Below are 21,784 nucleotides of genomic sequence, written 5' to 3' on the forward strand. Positions count from 1 at the left end.
ACATTTAATGATGGAGCCAGCCAGGGAAACATCGGAACAAAGGACCAGCGCAAGGAGCTCCTCATATCCCGGTTGAAAAACTCCTCCGTTTAATGATTCACCACTAAGGAGAGTCCACACACTTCCAAAAGAATTCAAATCCCTTTTCCCACAGCCTCTTTCAGTCCGTATGATAAATGACACCCGTCATTCCGCCGTTGCCAAACAGCACAGAGGGGAATTGTACTGATATATGATTCACAAGAACAGGAAATAAACTCTGCCTTTCTCTGCAGCTCTCCCTTCTTGCCAAGTAGGACGGACCTGGACAGCGTCAAGGCTCTCATGGCGGAGGCAGAAGGCCGACGGCGCCCCAAACCCAAAAAGGGAATAGACGGTGGCTTTCCAGGATGAACTCTCCCCTCTCGCAAAAACGCTGCAGTCTCCGATGACCGATGAAAAAAAAAAAAAACACGCGAGAGCCGGCGCATTAAAATAGCATCGGCATCTATGGGAACCAGCTTGGGAGGGTGAAACAAAAAAAAATTAAAAACAGAGGGCACGCTAAAGTTTGCAATTATCAAACCGGGGGGGGGGGAAATATATATATAGGATGAGCAACCTCCCTCTGCCCCCAATTACAATGCAGCGAGCGAGGCTAATTACTGCGCCTTGATTATTGCAGATCTCTGAGTGAGTGAGATTGACAAACGCTTAAGAGAGACGGCCTGCGAGGTCACATGAGGCCACGTGAAGGGAAGCAGAAAATAAAGTCAGAACCAAACAAACGATCGGTTTAATACCTCGTATTGTCTAAAAAGCCGCGTGTTCTCGCGTCAGACGAGACAGAACGAGAGGAAGACCCTCTTTTTTTTTTTATGGCTGCTCGCCTCCAGGCCGGCGCTCGGCGGTGGGCCTTCCTTCCACTCGGGCTCAGGGGCGATGTGCCCGGGGGGGGGGGGTGCCACGACCAGCGGCACTCAATCAACCAGACAGCGACATCCTTTCGCCATCACCATCAGAGGGGCCCCTTTAGGGCGGGGGGAGATATTTATGAGGGGAGCCTTCACACACACAGACACACACGCACGGACGCTGATATACCGTCGGCTGGACAGCGGGACGGAGCCGCGCGTAGTTCATCTCCTCCTCGTTCTCGGGCCCACTAACCAGACCCCCCCCCCCCCCCCCCGAGCCTCACAGGGTTGTTTTTTTCCGACGCAGGAAGCGGGACGGCGAACGCGGCACCGCGTGTAAATCTGCCGCACTGTGAATGTGAACTTGACTCACGAGGCACTTATTGGAACTCATTCTCAATCATTGTCTGCAAATGTGAACCGGGTGACCAAAAGTTGCGTCAGGGAAGAAGAAAAAAAAAAAAAAGCTATGCACGCCCACAGCAGTATTTTGGGAGCAGTTTGTTACAAAAGACACTTTGAGTGGAGCGCTACGCGACGAGCAGCACATGTTTACCTAAGAGGTGTATTTTAATGCCTCCTTACCTTTGAATTCGCGGCAGAATAATTACAGAGGAAGCCGTGTAAAACCCCGTGGCAGATTAGGCGAGTGAGTTGGAAATGGGCTCAAATTGTTGCTCTGAAGTAAAGAGGCTGCTCTGGACCACGAGGGGCTTCTTTCCTCGGGCAGGCCAGGGGATTAAAAGAAGCCATAAAAAGGTCTCTGTAATGGCACCAGTAATGTCTCGCTGCCATTAAAAAACGGTGAGAAAAACATCTGCTTTGCATTTTTCACTCCCCTGCTAGTCATTTGTCTTTCAAGCCGTCTCAGAGAGTGCCTTGGTTTCACTGTGCGCCTTCTTTTTTTCACGATGAGGTTATTTTACCCGACGAGCGTCAGCTCAAAATCAGGATTGGATCCGCAAATGCCAAAACGAGGGCTGGTGTGAAAATATTGTGTTTTGTTTTCTTGTTGGAAGCGTTGCCATCAAATTGTAAAATCTGCATCCAAACCTGCAGCGGTTTGTTTATTTGCTCCTTTTTTTTCCTTTTTTTTTTGCAGAAGTGCAAGGACAGAATTCAAAAATACACGCACCCACAGCCAAATCGTATTATAGGTGCAGGCTAAGAGCAAACACCTTGATTGCTTTAGAGGCGCACTGTGTCCTTCCTTCCTTCCTGGGGGGCTTCAGGGAAGCCGGGCCCCCGCAGTAATCTCCTCCGTGCTAACCCTTTAATAAACCGCAGCCTGCTTCGTTAGCTTCCCCTCGCGGTGATTGATCGGTGCCAGTCACAGAAGCCCCATCCTCGCGCTGGCACCCCCTCCACCCACCTCTCCCCCCCTCCACCCCGTCCTCAACCGACTAAAATAAGCCAGCTACCACCCATCGCACTATTAAAGGAGAGTATTCAGCGGGAGCCAAAGAGGGAGTGGCATCAGCCGCGGATGGCAATGCAACAGTGTTCCTTTTGTTCAAAGGCTGGGTCAAAATCAATTTATAGGATGCTCTGTACTCTGCTCGGTATATTATATTCCTGCGGGTTCACATTCTGTCTCGACACATGAAAGGGAAAAGAGAAGAGAAATGATTCGGTGAGATTTCAACAATGAGCTGTTTCATATTAAACTGACGAAAATACATTACAAATGCAGCCCGAGTGAGAAAAATGAAGTGGGATTAAAAGGTGCAGTTTATTGAGAAGAGGGGGGGGGACTCATTATTTTGCCTATTGCTTAACAGGTCTCACATTACTATTATATGTGATTTGCTGGGATTCTATATCACTCATTTCAAGTAATAATTCCTAGGATGAATATGGATGGGTAATCATCAAAAATCGCACTGAAAAAGTTTCAGCAAATTTTGATAATGTCCTTAAATTACACATTAGACCACAGATTATATTAATTGCGATGGAAAACAGTTCCGTGGGACATTTTCATAAGAACATAAGAAACTGCACTTGAATACTAATTCAGAGAAAATTGCCCATCTGATGAACAAACACCACAAAAGAGCATGTAGACACCCGGTGCACCAGATCCACTTGCAAAGACACAAGAAGAAGAAGAAACGCAGTCTCGTGATGAGAGCGATATTACCGTAATAATGACGTATAACCCCCCCACACCTCTAAGAGCCGGACTCTTTTCACCTACGATGCGTCGGCCGTGTGATCCAGCGGAGGAATAGAGAGATACGGAAGGGAGCGCTGCTACATGCTGCTCAGCTGCAGTGATAAAGTCAGTAATATCACTATCTCGCCCTCCTCTCCCAAGAATCGCTATAAACCTATTTGGAAAATTGCACCCATATATTCAGTGGAGACAGTTAGCTCGTCCCGGGGACAGTGCAAACTTCCAGGCTGAATTATGCCCCCCCCCCCCGTCATTCAGAGTGGCTTCTCAAAAGAGGGCCAATAACTCACAGATCCAAATCTGGAAGAGGCCCGGGGCCCGGAACCCCCCCCCCCCCCCCCTCCCCTCCACCCGCGCTCTACTGCGGGCAGCTGCTGCGCCGCCATGGAAGAGCCTGCTGCTGTTGCTCAGGACACAAGATGGTGCCCGGTCGCACAACTACACGGACACAGGAGGCTGTGGACACCACAGAGTCTTTTTTTCTTTCCATCAAGCGAGTGTTTCACACATTCAAATATTTTTTGAACTATTGTTTTTGCTCTGAATACTTTCAGGCATCAGTTTTTTGGCCGATAGAGGAATCACGTTTACAATGCACGTTGTGGATGCTTTGTACCCGGTTACGGCGCAGAGACTCTTAGTCAGAAGCGAAATGATGATTTGGTATGGAATTTGGAATATGATATGGAATATATTAAGCTGAGTGTTTTAAATTCACGCGTGGTTTAGTTATCGCACTTAAAACTCTCTTTAAAAGTTTTTAAAATTATTTTCTATTAACTATCGAAAACCTTTGGTTTGGGAAAAATAGATTTTATTTCCCTGGTTAAGATATTGACACATAGAAAAGCATGACAGAAGAAGGATTATGTTAATATCAACAATAAAAGAATGAAATAGTCACATTTAAAAAAACAAATATTTTTTTTGACATTTCACCATCAAAATTGTTTAAAAATGATCATCTGTTGATTCATTGGTGTTATATTCCTAATACACTGAGGGGGGAAACCGATCCAGGATCACAGCGTGTAGCATGCACCTTTTTTGTTTTCCACATGAAATAAAGAGGTCTGTCTTTCCAAACCGAACCCTGACGGCCGCTTTGTTTCCGGCGCTGACAAACGGCGAGTTCTCCAGACAAACATTGCTCTGTTCCCAGCGCGCTCACTAAAAAGCACGCGTCTTTACCGCTGCCGCATTAAAACTAAAATACATGACGCCATTTTGCAACATCAGCCTCAAAACGCATATCACCCTGACACTTATCTGCAATTAGCCAAGTTGGGTGTTTGTCATGTGTAGACACTTAGCAGGATTTGACACTCATTCGGGTTGTAATGGCCTTTTTCCTTGGGGGGGGGTTCGCCTGTAAAGCATTGCAGTGTAAAATGTTCACAAAATAAATACGTTATTGGGTAAACGGAGTAAATTGGTAGCATTTATTGTTTAAAACAGACGCCGTCTACGGTCGTCTGTGAATCAGACCCCGTTGGAGTGTTGCTTCGTGCTCGGAGCCTTTCGGCCTCTTGTCAATAGTCTGAGGGGTGAAATCACCTGCAGCCGTTTACAATTAGCTGACTTCTTCTCCCACTGCGGTGCTTAAGTCCCCCCCCCCCCCCCCCCCCCCTTTAAAATCTGTATTCTCCAGACGGCCTAACTTTGAAGCTCCTTTTACATATTTGCCCGGGTGCAACTCAACCAGCGCGGATTTGATTAATCCCTAAATAGCGCGGTGGAAGACGGGTTGAAGTGGTCGAGGATTTAACCCCGTTGGAAGGGCAACCCGGTGGTACCTGTTCAAGTGATACGCATTAGTACACGTTTGTACAGGTGACACCATAGAACCTGCCCCCACGGAGTGAGACTACTGTACACAAAACAAAACAAGGCGTGTTTGGGTCGGGGCGATGCGTGCCCACACCCAGTCTGCAGACTGTGGTCTATCAGACTCCCACAGCCACCAGCTAGTCGGCGTCTCGCGGGCCTCGGGTGACAGACAGCTGCGTGAGTATCCGCACGCTCACCGCACAGAGGGGATAAATCCGCTATCATATGTGCTCCAGATTTGGAGCTCAACAATACGGGCTAAGTTTCTGAGCTCCGTAAATCCACTGAGGAAAAAACTATCAAGTGCCATTTTTGAGAGTGAGCCGCCGACAAAAAAAACAAAAACACAGCGAAGCGAGAATCTAACGCGAAACTGTCCTCGTCATCACGTCAGGGCCATTTCAGAGTACAACCGTGAGGCGTTCTCCATCCGGCCGGAGGTGGAGATGATCCCCTCACATTGGGGCCCCTGTGTGTACGCGTGTGTTTAATGGGTTGTCTTGGCAACCGCAAGCCCACGCCTTCATCGGGCCGGGCCGCCGCGCCCTGAGCGCCGTGATGCATGCAGGCGCTCGGGGCGCGGATCCGGCTAGCGGAGCTAACAGTCTACCTGAGGTTTAGTTAAGTAGGCGCATGTGTGTGTGTGTGTGTGTGTGTGTGCGTGTGTGTGTGTGTTGAGCATATGTGGCATCATCAAAGCATGCAAATAATTACAGGGCCGGGTTATTGCTGTATGTGGCTGTTATTCTTTTTTTTTTTTTTCATTAACATTCATTTCCCGTCTCCGGTATGAGTAAACCCACTAGCTTAATCACAGGTTAGTTTCAAACCAACGCAGTTATCTCTATGAGATCATCAAGGCCTCATGAGATTTTTTTTTTTTTTATGACAAGCACACCTTTTTTTGTAGAGACAGTGGAAGCAAGTGAGTCATTTCACAATGAGTCAGTTTTTCAAACTGAAAGATTGACAGTCCAGTGGTGCACACAGAGATTCTAAATCCACTGTATTATTACAATAGTGACCCTGGGCGTCTTGTTTTCTTTTTAACACTAATAAAAGGGAACTGGTCGTGTCCAAATGGAAGCGTGTTTCCAGGTCTTTGCAGATTCACGTTGCATTGAAAAGCAGGCAACCTTGGCAAGAAATAAGAGATGGGAAAAGAGCCAGCCTTTCATCATTTTCCCCAAATCAGTGGAGGAAATGAATATGGATGCCCTCAGGCGTGAGGGGAAGGAAATTCAGGGGCTGATGAGGTCCCTTAAGGATGCGTCTGGACAGTACCGGAACTTTTCTGCTGGGTCGCTGCCAGGCTGTCATGGAGCATACAGGAAACACATGCAAACTCAAAAAAAAAAAAAAAGGCACTCACACATGCAAACAACTAACAATTAAAAAGGCACATGAGCTCACACACCCATGTGCACACAGAGACCGGTTAGCGTAACTTACACCAGAACTTACAGAAAGGGGGGGAGGGAACGCAGAGGGGCACAGACTCCGAACAGAACTCGGAGTGGATACGCTCTGAGAAGAAGAGAAGGCTGGTTTTCAACAGCACAATCCAAAGTACCCTCACGAACCCTCGCAGAGGCACCGGCGCAGAAATTGATCAGCCCCTTCTAAGCCCCCCTCCCCCCTCCACCCCTCAGTCGCAGGGAATCAACTATCGCGAGTCGTCGTATGGCGCCAGCGGGTGCTGCTGTGAGGATTTGGCAGGCGAGGTATGAGAAAGACAGAACCGGTCCGCTGCGCCGAGCCAGCAGCAGCGCTGCCGGAGAGTCGAGTGCCCCCCCCCCCCTCGCAACTAATTCACCGAGGGTGTGAGGCGCTCCTGGTTAGCGGCCTTCAGAAGGAGATCCAGGGATGCAGAAAGAGCAGCGGCAGCGAATGGGAAGACAAATCCCCCAAAAGATTAGAAGGGCAGGGTGTGATGGCTGATTTAAGAATGTCTAAAAATGCAAATTAAAACAATAGTCACGCTGATCTAACAAACGGGCGTACTTTATGAGTCAACCCGTTTCCAAACCGGCAGCACAATGGCCATTCAGAGAGCTCGGCCGTGCGCAGCGGGCCGATTGCTCGGCTTCCAGAAGTGCTTCTCTCAGAGTTCTCGTGAACTGCTCGTCTGTCGGCGTCTCCGGGGAAGCGCAGTTTGGTTGAAAGGTTAGTGCATCCAGCGTCTTGCAGCAGAAGTGCACTGCAGTCAACCGCCCGTGAAGGGCCTGCAGAGGCCCGGCGCTCCGCCCCCGCTGCTGCACGCAGCAGGATCGGTTGTTTATTTAAAGTTTCTTAACAGTGAATGTGTTTTATGTCCAGATTGCACCTCCGCCGCACGGCCTACAGCTCACCGGGTGTAAAGTAGAGCGGTAACTTGGATGGACAGACGGACATTGCTTGCTGTGTGGTTAGATGGGATTTGATAAATTCCTAAATATTCGTAATTGTATTATATGATCAAGGTCTAAAAACATGTGATATCTATACATTTTCAGGTCTGTGTGACCCCTTCCCACCCACTCCCGGCTAAAACGCTAACTGATGCACACTGTAAGACGGGAAGTCGGTAATTGTCACATTTCACTCACATGCAAACCAGGTTTTCAGCCTGGAGGGCCGGACTCTCACATTACCGCGATGATGACGGAGCAGATTGGGCTCGTGTTATTTCCTGACCAGCCGCTGCCCCACACCCCCCCAACCCCCCCCCGCTTCCCACATCCTCGCGTCCTGCTCGGGTCACTCTGTGTTTAAAGTCAAAGCCTTTGCCGAGAGCCATGATCTGTGTGTGACCTCCGCTACATGTCAGTGATGAGCGAGCCCCTGGCGACGGTTGCCAGGGATACGCCATACAGCGATCGGAGGGGAGAGAGAGAGGGCGGGAACAGGTAGACATTCAGGCAGAATGGGAAATACACATACAGAGAAGTGGCGTGGACAGGAGGGCGGAGCTACGCAGACATTCCATGAGTCATGAATGTCAAGTTTCGTGGGGGATTTTGAAAGTTTCAGTCGGGTTTGACGAGCAGCCTCAGGTGTGTCGGGTCGGAGTGAAAGTTTGGAGATCTGGAAATAATCGGACAAATGTTTCCAGCTCGCTCTCAACTTTCTACGAGCGCTGCGAGTACAGTGAGACGGGCTGTGAAGACAAAATGTCTTTAGGGTTCCCGGTGAGACCGTGAAAAGCCTCGCTGACCTCCCACTGACAAAGAGAAAATGACCACTTTCTACAAGTTTGAAATGGCCTGGAGGAGGGGAGGGGGGGGGGGACAAGACAGCAGCACTGGAAATCCAACAGACAATTGCTGACTCGATGTTTGTCAGGATATGGGAAGGAGGGAAATATGTCCCTGACAATTTAAACGGTTTTGGATTGAAACACGACTTATTTTGACAGTTAGTTCTATATCAATGGCTTTTTCTTTCTATTGCGCGCTGACACAGAAGCACACACGCGCACACACACACACACACAAGCTTCAAGACAAAACCATATTCTTCAAAAGGAATTCTCGACGTATTGAAAACCAACTTCAGAAAATGAATAAATGGAGGACGATGGGAATAACCTCGCCGCATGTGATGACCGGGTCCTTCCGGGTTTCCTGTGACGCGCTCGCCTGTGTTACTGTTATCAGCCTAATGAAAAACAGCAGTGACACCCTATTATTTTCTACTCTCCCTAAGGTGCAATGCAGGCCTATTAGAGCCCTCCGTTGATTCAAACACACACACACACACACTTGGCTTCACCCACTCAAGGCCATAAAAAGGACTGTAACATATTGTGCTATTATAGTTTGCTTTTAGAGGCCTCCCCGTCACTCAGTTAATCTTGAGAATGTTGTTCCGGTTTACAAGTAACAGCAGAAAAAAAAAAAAGCCCCGTCTCGATGGGCAGGATGACTTACGGCCGGTCTGGCCAGCAACCTCTTGAATGTCTGAGCTGAGAGATATATACGTGTGTGTGTGTGTGTGTGTGTGTGTGTGTGTGAGATGAACAGGCCAACGTGGGAGGACGCGGAGTCCCTGAAGTCTCTTGTAAACGGAGGGACGGTGATGAATCTGCATCTGCTCCTAAAACTACAGCCCATGTGGAAACGCGGTAGTTATCGCCGAGGTGAGGTCATGAGCATCGTTCTGCGTCCCGGTGGCCAAACCCGACGCGTTCGTGGCAGTTTTCTAGAAGGTTTGCCGCCGTGACATCACCGCGTCGCGCGCACGTTGGACCGCGGGTGTCGGTGCAGTTCCCACCGCACAGTTGGACCGTAATTAGACATGCCGCTTCCTGTACAAAGACCTCCCTGTGTAATGTTAATCATGAGAGGATAAAGTTGTAAATCCATCCCGGGAATCCCCCCCACCCCCCCTCCACTCTTTTCATGTGTTCCGGGGGGGCTCGTCTGTCATTTTACCCAGATGTCAACAAAGCGAAAAAGCAACACGGGCCTCGATGAAGGAAGCGATAAGAATTTTAGTGGGTTCTTTCTCTTGCAGGCCGTCAAAGCAAAGGAATGAAAGGAATAACAACATGATGATAAATTCTACTCTCTAATAAAGCTCCACTGTGCGGGACTGTGTTTCTATAACGATGTAGAAAAACACTGTGAGGCGATTTTGCGGGGCATTTAGTGAAATTAGTTCATCTTCATGGAATATCATGGCATATAAAATGCTGCAGAATAATATTTGGGGTTTCCCGGCATTCATTTTCTTCTCTAAATTATACCATTCGTCATGCACTCGTTACAAAGACAGTCAATTTTGAACCAATTCCAATTGCCTCTAATTTTTAACTGAAATAAAACAAGACGCCCATTTTTCATCTGCCTGACACCCATTGACTTCATTATTGTATGGAAATGCCAGACTGCGGCTGAATAAACACAAAGAAAAGTCAACATAATTCCTTTAATTTTTAGAGTGAGTCTATTCTTAGGTATTTATACATTGCAAGTTATCAAAAACAAAGTCAAACAAACAATGAGCCCCTTTTTCTTCAATTTAGAAGAGTTGTTTATTCCAGGCACACGCGATCGAAGCAACCAAGATGGATAAACTGATCATTTTAAGTAGCTTAAAAGCGCGTAGGGGAAAGAAAAGCCACGGGCTACATCACCAACATGTCTCGTGCTTCTCCTTAATCAAGTTGTAAGTACAACAGAATTATTCCACATTCATCACGGACACCTAAGCTGTCACTGCTGTTTAATGAGCATCAATTAGGCTGTTGCAACAGACTCGCTCGGCACAAAACCGGAGACACAAACAGGCGGCGCAGCCCTCAGGAAGCCGCTCCAGACACAAAGCGCCGCCGCGTTTCTTAGCTATTTAGGTTCGGGATTAGGGCTTAAATAAAGCAAATGCTGGGCATTTCTGTTCAGAGCAGAATCAAAGCAAAAGCCCGGTGGCTTTTAGTTGGTACAGTAACACACACACACACACACACACACACACACACACACACACACCTGCTTATAACCTTGTTTTAAAAATGTTACATTTGTGCTTAAAAGATTGGTCTTTTGTTTTTTGTTTTTCAATATTTGTCACATCTCTTATTTTGAAGGATGTATATATATATATATATATATATATATATATATATATATATATATTATGAGGAATACTGTCGCTTTAAAGTTTTCACTTTAATATTTGTCACTTCTTGGACTTCACTGGACCCCGTTGCCATGATGAAAAAAAAACTCCATATTTGAGTCTCTTTACATGTTGTTTAACTGTAAAAAAAGTATTTTTTGCTCACGAAAATAATGAAATGATCCATTCAGGTTTTCCAAGCTTTGCTAATTAGAAAACTGGAGTTTCTATCCCCCAAATCAGCTTTTCTATTGAGAAAAGAGTTTGTTAGATTGGCACGGTTGGTCTCCGATGCTTTTATACTCAAATTGTTGCTTAGCTATTTGACTTTATTTGTAAATGAAGCTCTCACTTGAGCCACATCTAGCAACGTACGCGGGATTACTATTAAACAGCTGTTTCTTCTTAAACATTGTGCCGCTCGGTACATTCGAATCACGTATTGTATTAGCAGATTTATCATTGGCTGCTTTGACGGTTTAGTAAATCATCAAAAACAGAAGATGACCCGCTCTTTATCACTCTTACACGTGCCACTCAAACGCACCCTAGTTAATCACCAGGCAACGGCTGCAAAATGCTTCCAACTGGCATTATTCCTGCTTCTTTATCATCAGGCACCAAGCGCATATTACATGTAACATAAATATAAACAAAGAACAGAAATATAGGACTCAATTTGCAGTGCAACATGGGGAATTTAGAAATACATTATTTTGCTTTGACTGGCTGATTAACTGATTCATTTGGACTGATGGTTTGCCAGAGCCATTTAAAACAAACCGACAATAGCTCATTACGAATCAGTACATTTCTTGATTGGCTGTAATAACAGGCGCATGTTAATTTCTTCTTCTTTTTTTTTTCTCCCTACCAGAGTGTGACTGAATTGTACAAAGTGGGAAAGCCTCCGTTTGACCCGCACGGAGAGACGGAAGATCGCAGTCTGGCAAGGTCAACGGAGCCGCTGAAACATTGACTTGATTCATCAAATTAGGTCCGGCGTAATTGCGCCGCATGACGACTCATAAAACACGAGGGCCATAAAGCTGTCGGGAAGCCATCAGCGCCGAGCCGAACGGAGTTACGAAAAGGTGCAGGGTTCACCGCTTCATGCAGTGCTCGAGTGGAGCGTCCTGCAGCACCTCCTCCGGTCACGACCTCTGCGCCGCCAACGGAGCGCCGAGGCCTTTACGCCTGCATTTGGGGGTTTTTTTTGTCCATAGTTGAATGAAAGTGGGTTTTACATTAGTTTGTGAATAACACAATTAAAAAAAAAGAGACTTATCCTATTCCTATGCTGTATTTCGTTGCTTTTGAAAAACACGTGTCACTTATTTAAAAAATAAAGTCATTTCCTCTTGCCGTCTCCAGATGTGGCTCGTGGTCGTTCGAGGAGACGCCTGTACACCAACACATGGAGCTGCAACGGTCATTTGTACGTAAAGACTTCAGCTACAAACTACTCCTGAACACATCCGGTATCCACGATACTGTTACAATCGCGTCCGCTGTGAGCAAAAACACACATCCGATGGACAAATTTCCAGATGCCGCTCCCACGCCTGATGCCGTTTAGCGGGCTGACCTCTCGGAGAACTGCGGAGCATTTCGGCGTGGAGGCGGTTTACCTTTGTAATTGTTACAGATCACGCCATTAGCACAATGTTGTCATAGCTCCTGCTCCGGCAGTCAGTAGCAGCTGAGGGTTCATTTGCATAATAAATCTTAATTGAAGCTCATTAAGGATTAGATAAGAAGCAAATCAGGTACAACGCGAATAACTAAAGATTCATGTTTCCTCCATTATTTCGGGGCTGACATGTTGGAGGGGAACGTCACATTCATTCATGCGTGGCCGAGGCGTTTTGTGCCACTGCAGGGGTGTGATGGGAGGTTTAGATTCAACTTAAACATTAAACATTTAAATCACGACCTTTACGGTTTGCGCAAATGACGCTTTGAACGATCCTCCGAGGAGCTTCTTAATCAGAGCATCCGGCTGCTCTGCACCTCTGAAATCAGACTGCAGCCATGTTTAAAAGGGGAAAGGACCTCAGACCCCCCCCACAACGCTGATGACCTCTGACTCACTACACATGTGGGTCAACAACTACGAGATGGATGTCTCCACTCAAATCTCTAAAATAAGAGATGACGTGCTTTTGACCAAAACCCCAGATGATGAATTACAAAAGACATAAACAAGGGTGGGAATGTCTACGGTCTAACACGAAGCACATGCGGTGCGGTGCGTTTTGACCATAAGCCATGTAAAACACGCCACACCTCCCCCGTGTAATCGATACCAGGCCCCCGTGGTGCTACTGTATTAACTGTAAGCTCGCCTCGCATCCACATAAATGAACCACACGAGCCGTAAAGTCTCCTCCTTCTTTCTCCTCCGTAAATCACAACATCTGTGGGGACCTGGACAAAATACCATAACATCATTTCTTTTGTACTTGGGTTGTCTGGCAGAAATAATGAGTTTTAGCCCGCTCGCAATAAAACCCCCTCCAAATATTCTAGTTATTGTCAGACTTAATGAGTAAAGGGGAAGAAGAAGAAAAGAAAAAAAAAAACATAACAAGAAATGGTCTCTTTTCTGCAGTGATGATCACATGGACACATTATCCACATGAATCACCCCGACCGCATATCAAATCGTGTCATTTGCCCAGAAACTAGTGCAGGTCTCGGAGGGAAGGCAAGGTGAGCGAGCGGTTGCTGTGGAGAGGTGCAACACTGCGCAAGCCACTCGCTTCCAGACCAATCACAAGGGGCGGAGGAGAGAGAGAGAGAGAGAGAGATCAATGTGCTGGAGGCCGCACCAGTCTTGGTTCTTGTCACCTAGACGGTGCACCAGCCCGCCTGCCTCCCGTGCAAACAAAAGCCTCGGACAACTATTAGCAACCGACACCCGTCACCTTTCTTGCAGGAGTAGCTCTCCCATATGTCCCATGTCGAAGTATCCCTGAGCCACCGAGGACACCTAACCCCTAATTGCTCCCCGGGCAAAAAAACAAAAAAAAAACATGAGTTAAAAATACAATGTAAGTGGCTTTGGAATATGGCGTCAGCTAAATGACCTGTAATGTAATGTAATGTAGGAATATAGAGCATGAAAAGTAGCTGATGAAGAGAAAGTTATTAAAGGGTCTCTATGGGGAGCGCCTGCAAGTTAGAAAGTTGCAGGAAGTAGTGCAAGTATTTGGTTTGGTTTGCTCATAAGGCAACGCGCCGGATTTGATCCATTTTGAACATTGTTGACGTCAAGCCGGAGAGATGCAGCGCACACGAAAAAGAAATATATATATATATATATATATTTATATATAGAGTCGATGCTCGCTAGTGATAAAATCTCTTGCCGACTTTATACAAGGCAGGGTTTTGCATTTAATGGCCAAAAAAAGTAATTGTCTCATAAACTTTAGTCGGCGGGTTTAAGCGCAGCTCTTTTTTCATTGTATGATTCCGATTTGTTGAATACGAACGGATTCCCATTTTAGCCTTGAAAAGTACAACGAAAAGAGCGTCACTGGAGCCGATACAGCACAACGATTCGAGTATCAACATGATCAAAATGGCGCGTTGAAACAATAGCTACAATCACATGATTCCAAGGCCACAGGGAGCTTCGCCTGATTGTTTTCATGCATTTTGTAGCTCTGGAGTAGAAGGTGACATTCGGTTCGCCAACCACCCCCTGCACATTTCAATAGGTGAAAAAAGAAAAGGTGAAGCAGTCGTTGGTAATCTGTCTTTACAATATTGTTCCATTTGGTCATTTTCATAATTCAGTCGTTAACGTGATTACACAGAGAGTAAACCGGCGGTGCTATGGGAACTCTCGTTTCCTGGAGCTAATCAGATCTTATGAGCGCTCATGCACATAATTGCAAAAAGAATAATAAAAAAAAAAAGAATAATCATCAGATTTATCAGAGATCAAATGTGGGGTTGAAAGACGAAAACAGCATTGTATTGTTCTCTTTTTGTTCTCAATGTGCAACAAAGGTTAAATGAATTCAAAATGCAAAAATCACAGAAAAAAATAAAATAAACGTTGTTACAGTGGCTCCAGACAACAACAAAAAAATAGTGTAATCATACAAAAAAATCCAAGACGGCCGGTAATGTGGTACTAAAGAAATGTATGCAAGACATCATTGCATTTGCTGCCATTTTCCCTCCCAGCCTTTGTCCTTCAAAATGGACTTTTCCACCTAAACTGGATAAACAACATCTGCCTTGATCGTAGGATGTTTTCTGAACAAACCACTTAGGAGGAATCTCTGCTAGCCAATTCCCACAAGCTGCTGTCAGTCACTAGCTGGCACCGCAACACTTAATGCCTTTGTCTGTTCTCCCAATTTATCTTGTTAACAGCAAATTGGGCTAACGGTTTGAGGCGCAGGGCTATTGTAAAAAAAAAAAAAAAAATCTCCCACGGCCGCAAAATAACATATGGATCCCTTCACTCAAAAATGCCTCCCGTGCACTTACAGGGCTTTAGCTTCACGCCGCGTATGAACCTGATACGCGCGTCTCCACCTGGAACCTGGGGCCCGATGGCCGTCTTGTGTTGTAAGGAAAAGGTTTAGTGCATCCTATCATGGGCCGGTGAGTAATTGGCATTTTAAGTCGCCACACAAACCACGGATTTGCAAAGGACGTGAATCTTCCCTGGTGGGTCTGTGGTCTCACGTTTTTACACAAACATGCCTATTAATAACACAACTCCCGGAGGAGATTACAAACACCCCCAATGTCCTCTGAATTAATGCACAACGGGGAATTTTCTTCTTTTTTTTTTGAAACACCACCTTGCAAAATACTATTTCCACCAAGAAGGATACTGCATCTTTAAGAGCCCTAACAAAAAAAAAAACCCCATTCCTTTGCATCTTCCATGCTCTTATTTCAATACTCCTCTCTTCGTGCCCCCCCCCCCCCCCCTCCACACATCATTAAACATATTATTATAACATGACTGTCAGCCTGCGTCTCTCTTCGCTCCATTCTTGCTCTGCCAGGTAATCAATTTGTCGTCACTCTCTGTAACCCCAGTAAAGTCATCAAGTGAAATGAGTTACAGCTGCAAAGAGCCTTCAAGAATACAGGAGGAAGAAAAAAGAAAAAAAAAAAAAATGAAAATGAACGCAAGAAAAATGACAACGCGGCCCAGGAATATTCCCCCGCTTGATAGCACATCCCAGGTCTTGAAGATGAAATATTAATGCACAATTTGTTTATCTGCAGGCCCACATCTCTCCAGCGCCGGGGCTGTTAATTTTCTATCGGCGCAGACAACGGATCAGTCAGTCATGAACTCTTCACAGCCATTACCGGGAGACATTTTGATTAAGTATTCCTAATGTAGTGGATAGGAAAGAATGAAAACACTCTGCCTGCCAACTTTTGATTGACCATTAAGCCACTGATGAATGTGCCTGTCAAAGAGGAGACAATTACCTCAACAATGAAGAAACTCTTGTGGAAGGCTTATTTCTCCATAGGGCTGACACATTTACCAGAGTACAGGCGAGAGCGTGTAAAGGGATCACTTAGGCGTCTTCTCAAAACTTCTCTGGATAAAAAACAGGGGGGGGGGGGGCATTGTTTTTTAAGAAAAAGGACCTTTTGGAGGCTGAGATGTGGGAAAAAAATATTTAGTGTGTCGCTGTGTGGAATGGGAGAGCCTTTGTGTGTCTATGTGCGCGCGTACATGTGTGTGTGTGTGTGTGTGTGTGTGTACACTGAGAGTGTGACGGCTGATAAGGGTCTCGGTATCTTAAGCGGGTATAAAGAGACGCTTGGTGTTGGCAGAGAACAATCGCCATCTGGTTGCTGCATCCGACACCAATAATAAAGACCGATAACTAACTCAACGCGCCACAACACAAGTAATCGCACCCTCGTGCGCTGAAACACCACCAGCTCCATCACAGCCAGCCAGTTTGGAGGAGAACGACATTCAAGTAGGACGCGGGGACACGGCGGACAATGAGGTCAAGTTTAACATCCATGCCGACGTTGCCAATGTCAGCATTTTTTTCTTTTTTAAGGACGGCGTTTTTAGAAAAGAAACATTTTGTGGAGTGTTTGGTGTCTATTGGGGACGAAATAGATTTAATGTCACAAAAAGGGGGGAAAATCCACCAGGACGATATTATGGAGAGGAAACACAAACGTTTACACGTGAAACCAGTTTATAGTTCGACAATCAATCCCATCAGCGTCCAGTGGATATTCCCGAATGACACTGCTGAGAAAAAGGTGTGTGTGTGTGTGTGTGTGTGTGTGTGTGAAGGACTGTAACCCATTCTCCATTTGTCCATAAGATTACGTAGAGTTCACCCAGAGTTCACCTGCTGGATGCAGCAGCAGCTCCACGTCCCTCATCCCCTCTCTGCCCCACAAGAGGCTCCAACCAAAACACACCGAGGGGCCGTCTGGTTTGTTGAACTGTAAAGTGGAAGCTAAACTTTCTGATCGACGGATGAACGAATCCTGACGTGACCTGTCAGCAAGTACCGGCTGCCTCTTGTTTTATTAGCCTTTGTTTTCTTTTTACTAAGGACACAGGCGGTGATGCTGTAACCGACCAGGGCTTTAAACCTTTGACCCAAACTGTGGTTCGGAAAAGCAAAAAGAAGTCGGTGTCCGTGCTGCTCACATAGTTATATAACTGTAACCCGCTAAATACTGAACCAACTACTCCGAAACCTGCTGGGGAAACCCGAGGGGTCACATGCAGATAATCACACACCTTAAAAGTTTGGGGGCGGTGGATTAGGCGAGCTATTCAGAGGAGGACAGACGCAAACATTACCGATGACTGTAAAGCGGTTGTCGGTGAGAAGGGAAACGGTAGAGTCGCTTACCCGCAGCCCGTTTGGGCGCCTGCTGCTTCCGCCGCGGCATCGTGCGTTTCGGAGTCGCGGTTCACTAACGTGCCCAGGTGGAGTCTGAATGCGGAGAACGATAGTCCATGCAGAGAGAGAGAGAGAGAGAGAGAGACACAGAGACACAGAGAGAGAGAGAGAGAGAGAGAGAGAGAAGGAACGCGTGCGTGCGCGCGCCTGTCTTTATTCGGGCTCTCGCAGTAGTTTAGTCTCTCTCACTGTAAAACAAGAAAAAAAAAATCCAACCAGGAATCGTTTTCAACGGGGAAGCAAATGTTCCGTCGCGCTTGTTCCTTCACCTTCTTCTTCTTCTCCTCCTTCCTCCTCCTTCCTCCTCCTCCTCCTCTTACAGGGAGCGAATCGTCTCCTTTCGCCATCCGCTTCGGTCCATCATCACTGCCGCCACATACGTTGATCGGCGCGTGTCAGTCAGTTCCGCGTGCGTGCGTGCGTGCGGCTCTTCGGCGGGTTCGCACGCGGAGGGAAACGCGCGCGCGAGAGGCGTTTGGTTTTTAAAAAAAGAAAAAAAGAAAGGAAGGAATCGAGGTTCGAGGTTCTTTACGGTGATGTTACGCGCGCGGAGCGGCGACGCCGGCAGACATCAATCCGCAGAACAAACTGAACACTAAAAACTCCTCCCTCCTCGCCCGGACTTGACGGTGGCAGCGAGACATTTGTTACACCAGATAACCGTGAGTTTATTAAAGGAACAGAGGCCAGGGAGGAGGAGGAGGAGGAGGAGGAGGAGGCGGCGGGAGCTCGCGCTCTGTGCTGCTGCTGCGTTCTACGCTCGCGCCACCTTTTCTCTCTCTTTTCTTTTTGATGTGTGTGTGTGTGTGTGTGTGTGTGTGTGTGTGTGTGTGTGTGTGTGTTTAAAGACCCTTTTCGTGCCGCTTCCGCTCCGGGTCGCCCGAACGAAAGGAATAAAGTTTGTAGGAATTCCTCCAACACAAAGTAGAGCTGCCGTCGCTGCTCCGGTGGCACAGAAGAGCGTTTATTGCGTGAAGGAGAACGCGAGATAAAAGTCATTTGACTCAAAAGGTGACGGTACACATCGTTTCAGGGGTGTAATCTGATTACATTTGTGTAACTTTTCAATGGTCTTTTTTTATAGTTTTAGTTCACTGCAATGTAAACCGTGAGATTCAAACGCATATTTAATCAATTTAGTCCCCTGGTGACCTTAGGACTATAGTCATACTTTCAAAACTAGGTGCCTGCCTATAAAAAGAAAAAGTAAATGTTTATTTTACATTAAATACATAATAGGGTACACCTGATTTCTAAGTGGGGAGATGTTTATTTGTTGTGCATGGAGTAATGTTAGTCATAGTGATGAATACTAATGTTAAGTTCATATTTAGTGAAATAATAATATCAATAATAACTAGGTCACTTACAAAATAAAACATTGCATCTATAATTGTATATTAAGTTCTTTACAAGCAGAAACTGAGGATCTTTAACTTTACTACATTTTTCTGTGCAGAACGCGACTTCTGCAGAACCACAAGTTCTGATTTGTCTTTTTTTACTTTGAAATCAATATACAATACTGAGTACTTTTCATGCTACGCCTGCTAACTTTGATATATGAACACAATATGTAGCTTTTGTATCATACCGTGCATGCGCGATATTGAATAGCCTCCATTTGTTTAAAAGCTACTCATGACCTAATCAAATATGACGCCGAGGTGATGGATGACTTCATTTCAGAGAGACAACACCCCTCAGAGGTCCAGTCTCTGCACACCGCATTACAAACGGCTTCCTGCTAATACTCCATCACCCTATTTTGTGTCTGTCACTCATTCCGCCAATGATACCGGAGACCCCCCGTGAACTCCACCTGAACCCCCGTGCCCATCAATCACGGCTCACATCAAGCTCGAGCCGTACCTGTCTAGGCCGGCTCTTAACACCCGGCGTGCACACAAAGCGTGTGTGTGTGTGTGTGTGTCCGGTGACAGGCAGCGCACCGGCGGCGCCCACCGCCGCCTTATCTCCTTTACCGCAAGAAGGCCTCGCTTTGCCGCCACTCGCCGGGGTCACCTGCCTATCTGTGCACGCCCACGTTTCTGTTCGCCAAAGTGCTTCTGAGAAAAAATAAACTTTCTGATTGGCCTTTAAAAACTTTTCACTCACCTGTCGTGCGTCGGCGTCTGATCCTCGTGCAGATGGTGTGATCTGTCATCCCTTAAGTCTTGATGAGCTTTTCCCTCCCTCACGCGGTTGCAATTCTCATACCTGGCTGCTCGAAGATTTTCCGGGACACGGCGTGCACAGGTTTCACTTAAGCGTGTTCCTTCACTGTAACAGAATGTGACAAACATATGTCTTGTTAGTGCCTTTTTTCTAATTTCTTTTTGGAGCCACCTGTGGCTCTCTCTGCAGCGAGGAAGAGAACATGCAGCACTGATGCTGAGAGACAACAAAAAGTTTGCCAACTTTGACCTGTGTTCGATGACCGGAGAATGAACCGACGGTTTTTAAACAGAACTTGAAAATCATCCAAGGCGATAAATTCAGATTTCATCAAGAACCGGAGCGGCTTCTCATACAAGCAGTTTGCCACATTCTCTGTATGTTTGTTTGAACTTTACACTCATTTGCAGTCTACTCCGGACCGCTCAGAGTTGAAGAATCGCCATTATGACGCGTAGTCTCGTATCCCAGGATGATGGAGCACCGGAAGGACAGAACAAACCGTTGTAAGGAGTGAAGGGTACACAGGACGTAATTCATGGCGGCGATAGAAGCCCACAGGCTTATTTACATTGAAAAGTATTGTTCAAGTACTATTTCAAAGGCCTAATGGCAAAATATCGAGATCATTAATGATAAGACGAACATTTAAAAAACAGTCCCAACTCATTTCCTTTATCCAATGATATGTCTGCTAAACACTGGAAAAGGTAGCATTTATATATGACACATACTTTTGATGCTAATCTTTAAATTCTTGACTTTTTGCACCGCTGGTGCTTCTGATCCAACAAATGCAAGTTGCAAATGCAAAATATACTATATATCATCACTTTTTCTCCACAAAAGAGTGCTCACAGAAAAAGAAGAAAACATATGGAATTCCTTAACGTTTTTGTAATGCAGATTCATGCGCTAATGCAAGTAATCTCTCTAATACCAAATGATCTTGGACTCTTCCCTACGTTGGTTTCAGCTAATGCAATGAGAAAGAGGACAATTCTGCAATTAAGCTTTTTTTATTTCCTTTTCCTCCATCTCTGACATTTGTGTCTGTCCTCTTTCCTCTCTTTAGCATTTCAGAAGTGTCTAATTGGTTAGATCTCAGTTCACACAGTTCAAGTATTCAAACAGTTCTCTCGAAATGTAGAAATGAGAGAACGAAGTCCTTTCGTGGTTGTCCATCATTTCCCTGTTGGGCAAACAAGAATCATGGGCACTTTTTCACAAACTGTTATTCTGGAAACAACGTCCAAATGATTACTACAAACATACAGGTCTGATACCAAACATTATCCAGCCGAAAATGGTAAATATTTTGAAAGCGCGTGAAGGGCGTGAAAAAGGGCTCCAGCAAACATCTGACGGGTTCAAGTGGAGCACAAACAAGCACACTCCTCACAGACCTGCTCACATTAGGTCCAATCTGACTCCGTGAAGCCCGACGTTTTTAAAAACCCGAAAGCTTTAGGTTTAATTATCCATTTGGGCAAAATCTGGACTCATCCGGAGCTTTTTTTCCAGTTTTGCGATCACCGATAAGGACTCAAATTATACCGCTCATGATTCGAGCAGGACGGTTGAGGAAATCCAAACCGGTCTTTAATCCAAATATGGAATTTCATCACAACGGACAGCTTGTGTTTGAAGTCTGGTTTCATAATTCTCAAAGCGGAACAACAACATATGCATACCGTCAAAGCAGCTGCTTGATTTTAAGAAGTATATTCCTGTAATTCCTGTGAAAATTTACCAAAGCTAAAAAACAAAGAGCTATTACTGATTCAGAGGCTGTCTGAAATGAAACAGAAGTTTCCAGTTGCGTGATTGACAAGCAGTTAAAAATAAAAATAAAAACAATTCCCAGAGCAGGACTGTAGCGATATAATGATGCAAGCCTAATACGATCTTGCTTCAAGGATGAGGAATAACAAATCACATGAATCACTGATGGTAGTAATCAGTGATCACATAAACATGTAAACATCACTTAACACATCACGAAATGATGCCGTGGTCCTTGAGTATTGACGACAGCATCGAGACGTTTCCCCGAAACTACATTGCATTAAATTCAGGCGTTAAGAGAAGTGTTTGCGGTTCCAACAATTCATTCGGCAGCGCTGTTGTGCACACAGTAGCATGCGTCCCTGTCC

At 45.9% G+C, this 21,784-nt stretch overlaps 1 protein-coding gene across 3 annotated transcripts in view; it reads right to left on the reverse strand.

The window, feature by feature from the left end:
* The window catches only part of tshz2 (teashirt zinc finger homeobox 2), a 37,198-nt gene extending 18,619 nt beyond the window's left edge, over window positions 1-18,579 (reverse strand). Inside the window, exons 1-2 of one of the 3 annotated variants that reach the window (XM_040194005.2) lie at window positions 17,720-18,579; window positions 17,400-17,638 (exon numbers count right to left, since the gene is read on the reverse strand). In XM_040194005.2, the coding sequence (XP_040049939.1) occupies window positions 17,400-17,439 (40 nt within the window). In that variant the 5' untranslated portion in view covers window positions 17,440-17,638; window positions 17,720-18,579. Of the gene's footprint in view, window positions 1-17,399 lie in introns of all 3 variants that reach the window. The other 2 variants (XM_078089501.1, XM_040194004.2) reach the window with 2 other exon arrangements.
* Window positions 18,580-21,784: the final 3,205 nt, after the last annotated feature.

The sequence above is a fragment of the Gasterosteus aculeatus genome, chromosome 2, assembly GCF_964276395.1.
Source record: "Gasterosteus aculeatus chromosome 2, fGasAcu3.hap1.1, whole genome shotgun sequence".
In the NCBI taxonomy this organism is placed as follows: Eukaryota; Metazoa; Chordata; class Actinopteri; order Perciformes; family Gasterosteidae; genus Gasterosteus; species Gasterosteus aculeatus.